The sequence below is a fragment of the Pseudophryne corroboree genome, chromosome 10 (assembly GCF_028390025.1).
Source record: "Pseudophryne corroboree isolate aPseCor3 chromosome 10, aPseCor3.hap2, whole genome shotgun sequence".
NCBI classification, from domain to species: Eukaryota; Metazoa; Chordata; class Amphibia; order Anura; family Myobatrachidae; genus Pseudophryne; species Pseudophryne corroboree.
In genome coordinates, this window is record NC_086453.1 from 313817966 (window position 1) to 313833253 (window position 15288).

Consider the following 15288-nt stretch of genomic DNA (forward strand, 5'->3'; position numbering starts at 1 on the left):
TGCTGCCCGGCTTCCCACTAAGCCCGCACCACTTCTGGTAGCTTCTTGGCTTATTCATTGGCGTCCACACTAATATCAGCCGGATGGCGTGATGTGCTCCATTTAAAGCCAAGAAAGTTTCTTCTTCTTGTTTTTTGTACAGTCACATGAAGTACATCAATGCATAATCTCTGGCACGGAACCCACCAGCATTCCACAAACTCTCATGCCAGGGACGTCAATGCCCTCTTTTACAGCACCCAATGATTTAGACTTTTATCTTTGTTTTAGTTGAGTTATTGATTCATTTTGCTTAAACTGCATAAACTCTGGCAAAGATCCCACCAGCATTCCACAAGGTCTCCTGCCAGATTCTGGCCCCACCCTTGCTAACAGTACTTTGGACATAACAGACGGAAGCAGCTTAGTGCACAGGCAGACAAGATAGTCAGTGCTTATCCCTGAGCGCAGGAGGAGAAATATGTCTGATTTCACAGATGCAAAGGTATATGAAGAGCAGTTTGATCCCCGGCTGTATCTGGAAACATATTTCCATTTGGGATCAGGAAGCCTGGCAGATAACTTCTTGAAGTTTGCTCTTGAAAATCTGCATGAGACTTTCAAATCAGGTATGTGCAGTCCTGTAGCCAAAAGGAAGAGTTCTGCTTTGCTAATTGTACTCTAGTCTGCTGATATATTCTTAGTACTCAGCTGCATATTATTTACTAAGCATCAGCTTTTGCAAGTCGCCACTTCACGGCGCAAACTTTTAAACTGTAATGATATTTAAAGCAAACTATCGACGTTCTTAAATTTTGTGCGTGAACACACCAAAGAGTGGCACCTTGCAAAAGCCTCCGCTAAGTGAATTAACATCGAACGCTGACTTATAAATGTAATTATGTCAGGCTAAAATATAGCTATTTATGGAGCCCTGTAAAGAACGGTCTATGGCAGAGGTTCTCAAGGCACACAAACACTCTAGGTTTTAAGGATAGTCATACTTGAGCACAGGTAACTTTTAATTAGAATCTCTGTTATGTTGAATTACAGTAACCATATGTGTGCTCCAGTAGCAGATCTTGCCCCGGGCAAGCAGGACTTTTGCCCGCGGCGCCGCCTTCCGGAGGGCGCCGCACCATGGCAAGATCCGCTACTGCTGTGCCCTCCACTGCCCGCTGTGTCCCCCGGCTGTGTCCCCCTGTGAAGGGAACTAGACGCTACGCGTCTAGTTTCTTCGTGGATAGGACCTTTGCTGTGCCACCGCACAGCATTTCAGCGGCGCTTATCTACTGTACAGGGGGCGTAACTGACCATGCCCCCTGTATGAAACCAGGCCCCTATTTCCTGCCTGGGGCGCAAAAAGGGCTCGAACTGGCCCTGGTGTGCTCAAGCATGGATATCCCTAAAACCTGGACTGTTAGTGTGCTTTGAGGGCCGAGGTTGGGAAACACGGCTCTATGGTGAAAGCAGCTGTTATCACGCTATAATGAGACATTGGCCCATATTGAGTGCAGACACTCTGTAAATATTGTGAAATTACAATTGGCAGGACGCATCACTGTAATTGTGCAAAAACACGTTTTACCCCTGTTATATATTAACAATGTTCCAGTAGTGGATGGGAACAGTAAAGCAGGTCAGATCCAGAACTCTGCTGATGTTATCAAAGAGTAAAGGGGGGTACACACTAGAGAGGTGTGTGCTGAGCGATCTATCACAGACCGCTCAGCACACATCTCTCCCCCCGCTCAGCACTCAGCGCGATGTGTGCTGAGCAAGGGGGGTGGGAGGCGGGACTGGGGGCCGCTCACTTCACACAGTGCTGAAGTGAGAGACCCAATAGCGACGCGCGAGGCCGCGTATCGCTATCACTGGGGGGCATACACGCGAGAGATCCGTGCTTAAAATCTAAGCAATCTAGTCACATTGCTTAGATTTTAAGCAGGGATCTCTCCGTGTGTACCCCCCTTTAAGTGATTCTGGGCCACTGATTTTACGGGGCACAGCAAACAATGGGATATAGGGGCTCATTTATCAACAAGTGATAAAACTCGTTGCGTATGATAAATGGTGCCCAGCCAATCAGCTCCAAGGTCTCATTTTTCAAACAAGTCCGGAGAAAGCGTAGGTGCGGCATGCAGCCCACATACTCACCGCCATGAGTAATTTCCTTTCAAGTGGTGGTTTGCATCGTATAAATATATTTCTCTAACGTCCTAGTGGATGCTGGGGAATCCGTAAGGACCATGGGGAATAGACGGGCTCCGCAGGAGACAGGGCACTTTAAGAAAGAATTAGGAATACTGGTGTGCACTGGCTCCTCCCTCTATGTCCCTCCTCCAGACCTCAGTTAGAATCTGTGCCCGGACAGAGCTGGGTGCACTTTAGTGAGCTCTCCTGAGCTTGCTAATAAGAAAGTATTTTGTTAGGTTTTTTATTTTCAGAGAGATTTGCTGGCAACAGACTCTCTGCTACGTGGGACTGGGGGGAGAGAAGCAAACCTACTAACTGCGGATAGGTCGTGCTTCTTAGGCTACTGGACACCATTCGCTCCAGAGGGATCGAACACAGGAACTCACCCTTGGTCGTCCGATCCCGGAGCCGCGCCGCCGCCCCCCTCGCAGAGCCAGAAGGCAGAAGCCGGCGAGAGAAGCAAGAAGACTTCAAAATCGGCGGCAGAAGACTCCTGTCTTCATATGAGGTAGCGCACAGCACTGCAGCTGTGCGCCGTTGCTCCCACATTACACCTACACACTCCGGTCACTGTAGGGTGCAGGGCGCAGGGGGGGGCGCAGGGGGAGGGGGGGGCGCCCTGGGCAGCAATTAGAGACCTCTTGGCAAAGTGGGCATATATACAGTTGGGCACTGTATATATGCATGAGCCCCCGCCATTATTTTACACAAAATCGCGGGACAGAAGCCCGCCGCTGAGGGGGCGGGGCTTCTTCCTCGGCACTCACCAGCGCCATTTTCTCTCCACAGCTCAGCTGAGAGGAAGCTCCCCAGGCTCTCCCCTGCAGAAGCATGATAGAAGAGGGTGAAAAAGAGAGGGGGGGCACATAAATTTGGCGTAAAAACAATATACAGCAGCTACTGGGTTAACACTAAGTTACTGTGTGATTCCTGGGTCATATAGCGCTGGGGTGTGTGCTGGCATACTCTCTCTCTGTCTCTCCAAAGGGCCTTGTGTGGGAACTGTCTTCAAATAGAGCATCCCCTGTGTGTGTGGTGTGTCGGTACGTGTGTGTCGACATGTCTGAGGTAAAAGGCTCCCCTAAGGAGGAGATGGAGCTAATATGTGTGTGAGAGGGTGTCTCCGTCGACAACGCCGACACCTGTTTGGATATGTGTAAGTGCTAAGGTGAATTTATTGCACAAAAGATTAGAGAACAGACAGGAAATCTACCCAGGTCTGTCCCTATGGCGCAGAGACCTTCAGAGTCTCACAATGCTCACTATCCAAAATAATAGACACTGATATCGACACGGAGTTTGACTCCAGTGTCGACTACGATAATGCAAAGTTACAGCCAAAATGGCAGAAAAGTATTCAATATATGATTATTGTAATAAAGATGATTTGCATATCACTGATGACTCATCTGTCCCTGACACAAGGGTACACATGTTAAGGGGAAGAAAGCTGAGGTAAATTTCCCTCCTCTCATGAGGAAAAAGAGCGGGAATCTCCAGACAAGAGACTGCAGCTTCCCACAAAGAATTCTCAGGCAGTATCCTTTCCCCACTAGGGCCAGGATGTGATGGGAATCTTCCCCCAGGGTGTCACGTTTGCCCAAAAGGTAGCCCTGATTTAAAAAGCTATCCTCAGGGATCCTGCAGATAGCGTGCACATTTTGGTACACTACTCAGACCGGCGATTGTGTCGGCATGGGTTTATAGCGCTGTGGCAGCGTGGACAGGTACCTTATCAGCAGAAATTGAGACCCTAGTATGTATGTATATATATATATATATATATATATGTAGAGATATATATATATATATATATATATGTAGAGATATATTTATAGATATATTAAAGACAGAGCCGGCCCTAACCAATATGATGCCCTAGGCAAGATTTTGGCTGGTGCCCCCTAGCACCACCGCTGGTTCTGCCTCTGACCTTGCACCTCTTTCCCAGCACCATCACCCCTCACCCATAGCAGTCCTTGTACCCCCTATATTTTAAATAGGAACAGTTCGCACATTTGACGCACAGCCCAAAAAGGGGCATCTTCTTGCTGGGAAGGGGCATGGCCACACAATAGTAACCCCAATTCCAATTACGCCACACAGTACTGCAACTTTATTCACATTTTATAATGCGATAGTGTCCATAATTCATATTACATCCCACAGTAGTATCACTTTACCTTATAAACGTTACTCCTCACAGTAAAGCCCCTTATTCACATTACATCACACTGAATTGCTCCTTATTCACATTACACCACACCTTATTGCTCTTTATTCACATTAGACAACACAGTAGTGCCCTTTCTATATGCAACGCCACATAGTAGAGCACCTTATACACATAATTCCACATATTAGTAATGCATTTATACACAATTCCACACAGTAATGCCCCTTACACATATGAGACACATTAATGTCCTTATAAACATAATGCGCCTTACACATTATGACAACCTTTATTAATGTCCCTTACACATATGCCGCACATTATTAATGCCCTAATACACATAATGACACACACAGTGCCCCCTACACATTTTCTTAGTGCCCCTATACACATAATTACACACATACAGTAGTACCCTGTTATACATATGCTGCACATTATTAATGCCCTTATACACATAATGACACACATAGTGGCCCTTTACACATATGTTGCACAATATTAATGCATTTTTACATGACACACATAATGCTCCTTACACATATTCCGAACACTACTGCACAACCAACCCACTCACATGCACACAGCACTCACACTTCCACTAACACTGTGACCTCTGCCTCTGCTTGGATACAGATATGTCCTCACAAATCTTGCATCAATGCTAACGTCGGGCACATTTTGTTAATGAAAATGCATCTTATTTGCATTGCTATGTGGCTAGGATGCACAAGCAGCTTCTGCTGATTAAACTGATATGCAGCATGCCTATATACTGTGTGAGACTGTGGCTGTATCTGCATATGAAATGCTACATACAGAATATAGGCATGCCGCATATCATTTTAATCAGCAGAAGCTGCTGATGCCCCTAGGCATATCAAATGCCCTAGGCAATTGCCTAGTTTGCCTATGCCTATGGCTGGCTCTGATTAAAGATATATATCATAAAACATGCCCAAAGAGACATGAGTATACTGGGTCCTAGAGGCAAAGCTATGTCGATTTCTGCTTGACGTATACTGTAGAATATGCAATGGACAGATGATGCCAACTTAAGTGGCATATGGAATGCTGAGGATTGTGTGGAGAAGGGTTCTCGGACCTGGTCTCCACAGCTATAGCTGGTAATTCTGATATTTTGCCTTATATTCCTGCACAGCCTAGGAAAGCACGTCATTATCAACTGCAGCCTTTCGAACAAAGAAACAAGAAAGTCCGATGTGCGTCCTTTCTTGCCAGAGGCGGGGGCAGAGGAAACCAGCTGCACAACACAGCTAGTTCCCAGGAGCAGAAGTCCTCCCCGGCCTCTACGAAAATCCAGGCGGAGCTAGGCCCGGTGGGGGCACGCCTTCGTAAGTTCAGCCACAAGTGGGTTCACTCCCTGTTAGATCCCTGGGCAATAGATATTGTGTCTCAGGGATACAAGCTGGACTTTGAGAAGATGCCTCCTCACTGAAGGCCCTGCCGGCTTCTCCCCCCGAGAGGGAAACAGGGTTAACTGCAATTCACAAATTGTATCTTCCACAGGTGGTGGTCAAGGTTCCCCTCCTTTAACAAGGAGGGGGTTATTATTCGACCATGTTGTAGTCCCGAAACCAGATGGTTCGGTCAGACCCATATTGAATTTAAAATCCCTGAACATATACTTGAAAAGTTCAAGTTCAAGATGGAATCGCTCAGAGCGGTCATCGCAAGGGAGGGGGATTTTATGGTGTCTCTGGACATAAAGGATGCTTACCTTCATGTCCTCGTTTATCCACCTCATCAGGAGTACCTCAGTTTTGTGGTACAGGATTGTCATTACCAATTCCAGACGTTGCCGTTTGGTCTGTCCACGGCACCGAGAATATTTACCAAGGTAATGGCAGTAATCATGGTGCTCCTGCGAAAGCAAGGAGTCACAATTATCCCATACTTGGACGATCTCCTCATAAAGGCGAGGTCCAGAGAGCAGTTGCTGATTAGTGTAGCACGCTCTCGGGAAGTGTTACAACAGCACGGCTGGATTCTGAATATTCCAAAGTCGCAGCTGATTCCTACGACGCGTCTGCCCTTCCTGGGCATGATTCTGGACACAGACCAGAAGAAGGTTTTTCTCCCGACGGAGAAGGCTCAGGAACTCATGACACTGGTCAGAGACCTCTTAAAACCAAAACAGGTGTCGGTGCATCACTGCACGCGAGTCCTGGGAAAGATGGTGGCGTCATACGAGGCCATTCCCTTTGGCAGGTTCCATGCGAGGACCTTTTCAATGGGATCTGTTGGACAAGTGGTCCGGATCGCATCTACAGATGCATCGGCTGATCACCCTATCCCCCAGGGCCAGGGTGTCTCTTCTGTGGTGGCTGCAGAGTACTCACCTTCTCGAGGGTCGCAGGTTCGGCATTCAGGACTGGGTCCTGGTGACCACGGATGCAAGCCTCCGAGGGTGGGGGGCAGTCACTCAGTGAAGAAGTTTCCAAGGGCTGTGGTCAAGTCAGGAGACTTGCCTTCACATCAATATCCTGGAACTAAGGGCCATATACAACGCCCTAAGTCAAGCGGAGGCCCTGCTTCGCAACCAATCGGTGCTGATTCAATCAGACAATATCACCACAGTGGCTCATATAAACCGCCAAGGCGGTACAAGGAGCAGGGTGGCGATGGCGGAAGCCACCAGAATTCTTCGCTGGGCGGAGAATCACGTATGAGCACTGTCAGCAGTGTTCATTCTGGGAGTGGACAACTGGGAAGCAGACTTCCTCAGCAGGCACGACCTCCACCCGGGAGAGTGGGGACTTCATCAAGAAGTCTTCACACAGATTACAAATCGATGGGAACTGCCACAGGTGGCAAAAAGCTATAAATGTATTGCGCCAGGTCAAGAGACCCTCAGGCGATAGCTGTGGATGCACTAGTGACACCGTGGGTGTTCCAGTCGGTTTATGTGTTTCCTCCTCTTCCTCTCATACCCAAGGTGCTGAGAATCGTAAGAAAAAGAGGAGTGAGAACAATACTCATTGTTCCGGATTGGCCAAGAAGGACTTGGTACCCGGAACTACAAGAAATGCTCACAGAGGACCCATGGCCTCTGCCTCTCAGACAGGATCTGCGTTTGACGGCATTGCGGTTGAACGCCGGATCCTAGCAGAAAAAGGGCATTCCGGATGAGGTTATTCCTACGCTAATAAAGGCTAGGAAGGACGTGACGGCTAAACATTATCACCGTATATGGCGAAAATATGTTGCTTGGTGTGAGGCCAGGAATGCCCCAACAGAGGAATTCCAGCTGGGCCGTTTCCTTCACTTCCTACAGTCGGGAGTGACTTTGGGCTTAAAATTGGGGTCCATTAAGGTCTAGATTTCAGCCCTATCCATTTTCTTTCAAAAGGAACTGGCTTCTCTTCCTGAAGTTCAGACGTTTGTAAAGGGAGTACTGCATATTGAACCCCCTTTTGTGCCACCAGTGGCACCTTGGGATCTTAACGTGGTGTTGAGTTTCCTAAAATCACACTGGTTTGAGCCACTTAAAACCGTGGAGTTAAAATATCTCACGTGGAAGGTGGTCATGCTATTGGCCTTAGCTTCGGCTAGGCGTGTGTCAGAATTGGCGGCTTTGTCACGTAAAATCCCCTATCTGGTTTTCCATATGGACAGGGCAGAATTACGGACTCGTCCGCAATTTCTGCCAAAAGTGGTGTCCTCTTTTCATTTGAACCAACCTATTGTGGTGCCTGCGGCTACTCGTGACTTGGAGGATTCCAAGTTACTAGATGTAGTCAGGGCTTTGAAGGTTTATGTAGCCAGAACGGCTGGAGTCAGGAAAACTGAGTCGCTGTTTATCCTGTATGCATCCAACAAGCTGGGTGCTCCTGCTTCAAAGCAAACTATTGCTCGCTGGATCTGTAACACGATTCAGCAGGCTCATTCTGCGGCTGGATTGCCGCATCCAAAATCAGAAAAAGCCCATTCCACAAGGAAGGTGGGCTCTTCTTGGGCGGCTGCCCGAGGGGTCTCGGCATTACAGCTTTGCCGAGCAGCTACTTGGTCGGGTTCAAACACTTTTGCAAAGTTCTACAAGTTTGATACCCTGGCTAAGGAGGACCTTGTGTTTGCTCATTCGGTGCTGCAGAGTCATCCGCACTCTCCCGCCCGTTTGGGAGCTTTGGTATAATCCCCATGGTCCTTACGGAGTCCCCAGCATCCACTAGGACGTTAGAGAAAATAAGATTTTACTTACCGGTAAATCTATTTCTCGTAGTCCGTAGTGGATGCTGGGCGCCCGTCCCAAGTGCGGACTTCTTCTGCAATACTTGTATATAGTTATTGCTTAAATAAGGGTTATGTTATTGTTGCATCAGGTTGACCTGTTGCTCTGTTCTTGTTCATACTGTTAACTGGGTAAGTTTATCACGAGTTATACAGTGTGATTGGTGTGGCTGGTATGAGTCTTACCATGGATTCCAAAATCCTTTCCTTGTACTGTCAGCTCTTCCGGGCACAGTTTCCTTAACTGAGGTCTGGAGGAGGGACATAGAGGGAGGAGCCAGTGTACACCAGTATTCCTAATTCTTTCTTAAAGTGCCCTGTCTCCTGCGGAGCCCGTCTATTCCCCATGGTCCTTACGGAGTCCCCAGCATCCACTACGGACTACGAGAAATAGATTTACCGGTAAGTAAAATCTTATTTTTTTCTAGGCAGCATGGAGGAAAGAAAAGAATAAAAAATAAATCTAGGGGACACCGTATAAAAAGTATACTTTTAATCTACAGTGTAGTAATTAGTATTTAATTACAAATATAAAATGACAGCATGTAATGGCAATACTGAAATACAGCTAAATGGATCGCCTACCATAGTCATCAGAGACACCCCGAATCCTTCCCAGGTGGTCACCAGGTGATGTATAAACTGTTCCTTTTGATTGAAGTTCCCTTGTGGTGATAGTATTAAGATCCTCTTCTCCCTCTACTTGTCTTAGTATGGATTCCTTTTTCCAAAAGCAAGTGTCCCTACTACACTGTTGAGGAAAACTACCCTCCATGCTCCCCGGGAGAAATATAATTCTATGATGTAGCACACCACATGAGAGGTAGAACTATGGTTCACATCTAAAGGCTCACTACAAACACATTTAAAGCAAAGGAATTTATTCCACACACGTGTGTATGTTGTGTGCCATCTGAGATTTATTGAGAAGAAATCTATTGGTGATGAAATCTCATTATCTATTGGAACGGGGCTTCTTTTTTTCTTTCTAGTTCTTAATTTCTGCCTTTTGTCCAAGATAATTGTACATCATGGAGTAAATGAGAGATCATCATCCACAACGCTGTGAGGGCAGTACTTGTATGTCCATATTAAAGTAGTTTTGTCCAATGTGTTACTAAAAAGCGGACTCCTATAAATACACATGCTGTATGGTATCATTATAACAGGCCCATGCCTGTTACCCTATTCCACAAAAAATCCCCTTGGTTCCAAGCCAGGCCAGACCTGTTCCCACTGCAGGTCCAACACAGGTTATTCCCGGGTTGACCATGTTCACATTACACACTGGTGCAGTCTGTCTTCTGCCAGTGCTTGGAGATGACATCATCCCCAAGTGCAGGGAAATCTTGGCTCTCCCATCTTTGGTGGAGACCCCAAGGCGTGGCCTTGGTTCCGTTAGGCCATGCTCCCTCATTGATGGCACTCCACGTCCCCGTGGGGGCAAACCCAGAACTCTGGCATCTGCTGAGCTGCCTCCAGCATCCTCTGTGCACCATTCACCGTCACCAGCAGCACAGATTGTCCCCCAACCTCCTGACCGCCCGTGGGAAACTGCAAATGGGAGGTATGGTCCCTCCATGCTGTAAACAGGTCCTGGGCTAGATGACTCGGGTTACACGTTTACATTGCAGCCTTTTCTGGGTCTTTCTAGGGTCTAACCCTGGTCACAACCTGTCTTGGATTCCAGGGTCACTGGTCACCCATTTCCACTGACATACAGTACGTAGGGTGTTGATGTACGTTCACGTGCAAAAACCCTGGGTCTTTCATGTCGGCGGAAAAGGGGTATGATGCAACAGTTACAGGTATTTGGTACTTAGATACCTTCCAGGAAACTCCCAGTTTTTTTGGGGGGGGAGTGGGAGGTGTCCAGTGGTCTCTCCCTCTTTACTGTGAAACTGGGTGGTTTCTGGAAGTATGGACTACATTTACGGGAGTCTCCTGTACATTTCAGGGTGTTTTGCTACAGGGTCATGCAAGGAATACAGTTCATGTCCAGTTTATCCTATAGTATAAATAAATGGTGTCCATGCAAAATACAAATTTCACAATTTTCATAATATACAGATGAATTTATTGTCCTTGGACAAATATACGATGCATAGTACATTGCTGTCACTTGAAACCTCTGACAATGAAAATATCTTGCTTTCCAGGTTATCTGTCATTTCCCTGCATTTCCGCAAGTTGTTATAATATAATGTATGGTAACAATCATTTAATTAGGTGCTGCAACAGGATCCACTCTCATTGACATTGGAACAGCCCCATCTATTTACCAACTTCTCTCAGCGTGTGATCACTTTAATGAAATTACAGTAACCTGGCATACCAAGAGAGAGCTAGAGGAGCTTCAGAAGTGGCTGAATAATGAACCCGACGCGTTTGATTGGTCTTCTATAGTGAAGCATGTGTGTGAATTAGAAGGAAACAGGTGTGTATCAAACAATATAGTTCTATTAACTGGTTGTGGACAACTATATTGTGCAGATACATATGAATCCAAAATGAACTGTGGTTAAACAAATGTAATTATAATATACAAAAATGTTTCAGGGGGAATAAAATATAAAAGTGCTATTTAAATAGTATTATTATTATTATTATTATTATTAGGATTCTGTTTTATACTTCACTACTTTTCTGTTTATCTATCTGGGAGTTCAGGGCAGTTCCAGGTGGGAGGGTTGGGTGTGTGGCACTATAGAATGCCTCATCGGATAGCTAAATGCGTCTCCACACCCCACTATGGGATACAGTATTGCACAGTGGGGTAGTGGTGATTAATAATGTTAATCGTATCACCAACCTTTCCCCCCAATTTGTCCCACCTGGACCTCCCCTCCAAAGTTTTCCTGCATGGGAGTGTGGGGGGTGGGGGGTCCCTAACAGTCCATACAGCTTTCTAAATGACAACAAGGAGGTAGAATTACTATCCTCACCCAAATGGAGCGGAAGCTACATTTGGCTAGATATGTTGAGAGCGATCAGTGTATATTTAACTAGGATGGAGGATCTTATTAATGCGGTGCAGCTATTTGTGATTCCAGCTACAATAAGATCATGCCATCCCCCAAGCAAGCCATTTCCAGTTGGATTAGAGAAGCACTTACACTGACATACGAGAAGACCTGGCATAAGGAGTCATAAACTCTAAGACGCCACTCATCATGAGCGATGGCCGTGGGAGTCATAAAAAAAGAAAAGAAAAATGTATTACGGACGATTGGTCTCTTTTCAATAAAATACACAAATATATGCACGCTTTGTTGTGAAGGCCATTGGTCATTTTATTATTATTATTATTATTGAGAATTTTATTTTTATTTTTTTTGCATTGTCTATTGTAGAGCAAGCTTGAAAGAGAAGGAAGAGAAACTGAAACAAAAAATCAAACAGTGTTTGAAGTGTGATGTCAGTAAGAGGAACCCGCTGGCTCCTCTTGAAGCTCCCAAAGTAGACTGTCTTACTGCAACAGTTTGTCTAGAAGCTGCCTGCAAGAGTTACGAGGGCTACGGTACAGCTCTGAGGAACCTCTCCAATCTCCTTAAACCAAAGGGGCACCTGCTCATGGCAGGAGACCTTGGATGCAACTACTATGAGGTTGGAGCCAATAAAGTATTTTCCCTTCCCGTGAGTGAGGTGTTTCTGAAAAAAGCCTTCAGTGAAAATGGATATTGCATCAAAAAGTTGGTGTCTTTTGGGAAGCCAGAAGATGCAGGTGCAGATGCCTCTGATTATGAGGGCTTTTATTTTGTTCATGCACAGAAAGTGTAGAGATTATGTTCGGTTTCCTTATCTACACCGTGTTTAGTGTGGATTGCTCTAGACCACAAGGGCCGTTAATTAAATAAAAAATATATATGCTGTGTTTTTTTTGTTAGTGGTTATTTAATCTGAAATATCCCAATCATCTAAACAGATGTTGGACTAAAAATTGCATGTTTATTTGTGAGGAACTACAAATCTGTAACAATCAGTAGTAGGGAAAGTACTGGAAAAACTATTAAAAGAAATAGTTGTGGAATATCTTAAATCAAACAATTTACAGGATCCAAAACAGCATGGATTTACTGGTGGGAGATCATGGCAAACAAATCTTATTGACTTTTTTGACTCTGTGACGAAAATAATAGATCAAGGCGGAGCTGTAGATGTAGCATATCTAGACTTTAGTAAGGCATTTGACACTGTCCCACATCGCAGACTGCTAAAGAAACTTGAAAGAGTGGGGGTGGATTATAAAACCGTTAAATGGATAAGAACCTGGTTGCAGGATAGGAAACAATCTATGGAGGGAAATGTTACCAGTGGAATACCCCAGGGATCTGTACTTGGTCCAGGTCTCTTTAATATATTTGTTGGTGACATTGCAGATGGTATTGAAGGGAAGGTATGCCTTTTTGTAGATGATACAGGGTAGACACACCGGGAGGAGTAAAACAAATGATTGATGACCTAGGTAGGCTTGAGAAATGGTCAAGTCATGCACTTGGGTCTCAAAAACCCAAAGGCTAAATATAGTATCAAGGGTACTATAATGGAAACTACTGAGGAGGAAAGGCAAGTCAGATGCTTGGTTGCATAGGGAGAGGAATCAGTAGCAGGAAAAAAGAAGAGATAATGCCACTGTATATATAGGTTATTGGTGCGGCCCCATCTGGAATACTGTGTCCAGTTCTGGAGACCATGGGGGTCATTCCGAGTTGATTGCTCGCTGCCGTTTTTAGCAGAATTGCGATCAGGCTAAAATCCGGCAGTTCTGCGCGTGCGTATGGGCCGCAGGGCGCACGCGCTAAGTACTTTCACACAACAAGATGCAATTTTACACAGGGACGATTTACGCTTTTCAGTCGCTCTGCTGATCGGTGAGTGATTGACAGGAAGTAGGTGTTTCTGGGTGTTAACTGAGCGTTTTCCGGGAGTGTGCTAAAAAACGCAGGCGTGCCAGACGAAAACGCAGGAGTGGCTGGGGAAATGGGGCAGTGGCTGGCCGAACGCAGGGCGTGTTTGTGACGTCAAACCACGAACCAAACAGTCTGCAGTGATCGCAATCTAGGAGTAGGTCTGGAGCTACTCAAAAACTGCAGGGAAATATTTAATAGCAGAACTGCTAACCTTTCGTTAGCAATTCTGCTAAGCTAAGATACACTCCCAGAGGGCTGCGCCTAGCGTTTGCAATGCTGCTAAAAGCAGCTAGCGAGCGAATGAATCTCCAGAAGGATATAAATACATTAGAGTGTTCAAAGAAGGGCAGCTAAAATGATGCATGGCCTACATCACAAAACTTACCCGGAAAGGCTAAAAGATCTTAACATGTATAGTTTGGAGGAGAGAAGGGAAAGACATGATAGAAACTTTCAAATATATCAAGAGTCTTAACAAAGTTCAGGAGGGAAAAATTCTTCAAAGGAGGAGAAATATTAGAACTCAAGGACATACACGGAGACTGGAGGGGGGGAGGTTCAGGGGAAATTTAAGGAAAAATGACTTTACAGAAAGGGTAGTGGATAAGTGGAATAGCCTCCCATCAGAGGTGGTAGAGGCTAAGACGGTAGAGCAATTTAAACATGCTTGGGATAGGCATATGAATATCCTTTACAAAGAATTAAGGTTAAAAAATGGTTGAGATTACCTAAAGGATAAAAAAAAGGGGCAGACTAGATGGGCCAAGTGGTTCTTATCTGCCGTCAAATGCTATGGGGTATATGCAATTAGCTGCGAATCGCGGCAATTTTTCAGCCGTTTTTTAATTCTAGACAATTCGACCGTCTAATTTCGCCAAGTGGGTGCCGAAATTGACCATATTCAATGAAAAACGGATTCGACAGTCCCGCTGACGAAAAACGGCCGATTTGACGGATTTTGTTACGATTTTTTAAAAACGGGGAAAAACGGGAAATAACGGGCAAAAAAAAAAATGGCGTGGGGTCCCCCCTCCAAAGCATAACCAGCCTCGGGCTCTTCGAGCCGGTCCTGGTTCTAAAAATCTGGGGAAAAAACTGACATGGGATCCCCCGTATTTTTAAAACCAGCACCGGGCTCTGCGCCTGGTGCAAAAAATACGGGGGACAAAAAGTGGTAGGGGTCCCCCGTATTTTTTACACCAGCATCGGGCTCCACTAGCTGGACAGATAATGCCACAGCAGGGGTCACTTTTATACAGCGCCCTGCGGCCGTGGCATTAAAATATCCAACTAGTCACCCCTGGCCGGGGTACCCTGGGGGAGTGGGGACCCCTTCAATCAAGGGGTCCCCCCCCCAGCCACCCAAGGGCCAGGGGTGAAGCCCGAGGCTGTCCCCCCCATCCAAGGGCTGCGGATGGGGGGCTGATAGCCTTTGGAAAAATGAAAGAATATTGTTTTTTCCAGTAGTACTACAAGTCCCAGCAAGCCACCCCCGCAAGCTGGTACTTGGAGAACCACAAGTACCAGCATGCGGGAGAAAAATGGGCCCGCTGGTACCTGTAGTTCTACTGGAAAAAAAATACCCAAATAAAAACAGGACACGCACACCTTGAAAGTAAAACTTTATTTCATACATGCCGACACATACATACTTACCTATGTTGACCCGCCGACTGCCACGCCCCCCTCGTCACTGAAGAATCCGGGGTACCTGTGAAAAAAATTATACTCACCTCAATCCAGTGTCCAGGTTATAATCCACGTACTTGGCAAAAA

General features: G+C 45.9%; 1 protein-coding gene across 1 annotated transcript; it reads left to right on the forward strand.

The window, feature by feature from the left end:
* Positions 1-361: 361 nt before the first annotated feature.
* LOC134966611 (nicotinamide N-methyltransferase-like) lies at positions 362-12476 on the forward strand. Its single transcript, XM_063943495.1, has 3 exons — positions 362-608; positions 10832-11039; positions 11956-12476. Exons 1-3 carry the CDS (start codon positions 461-463, stop codon positions 12380-12382), a joined length of 783 nt encoding a protein of 260 aa, XP_063799565.1. The 5' UTR covers positions 362-460; the 3' UTR covers positions 12383-12476.
* Positions 12477-15288: the final 2812 nt, after the last annotated feature.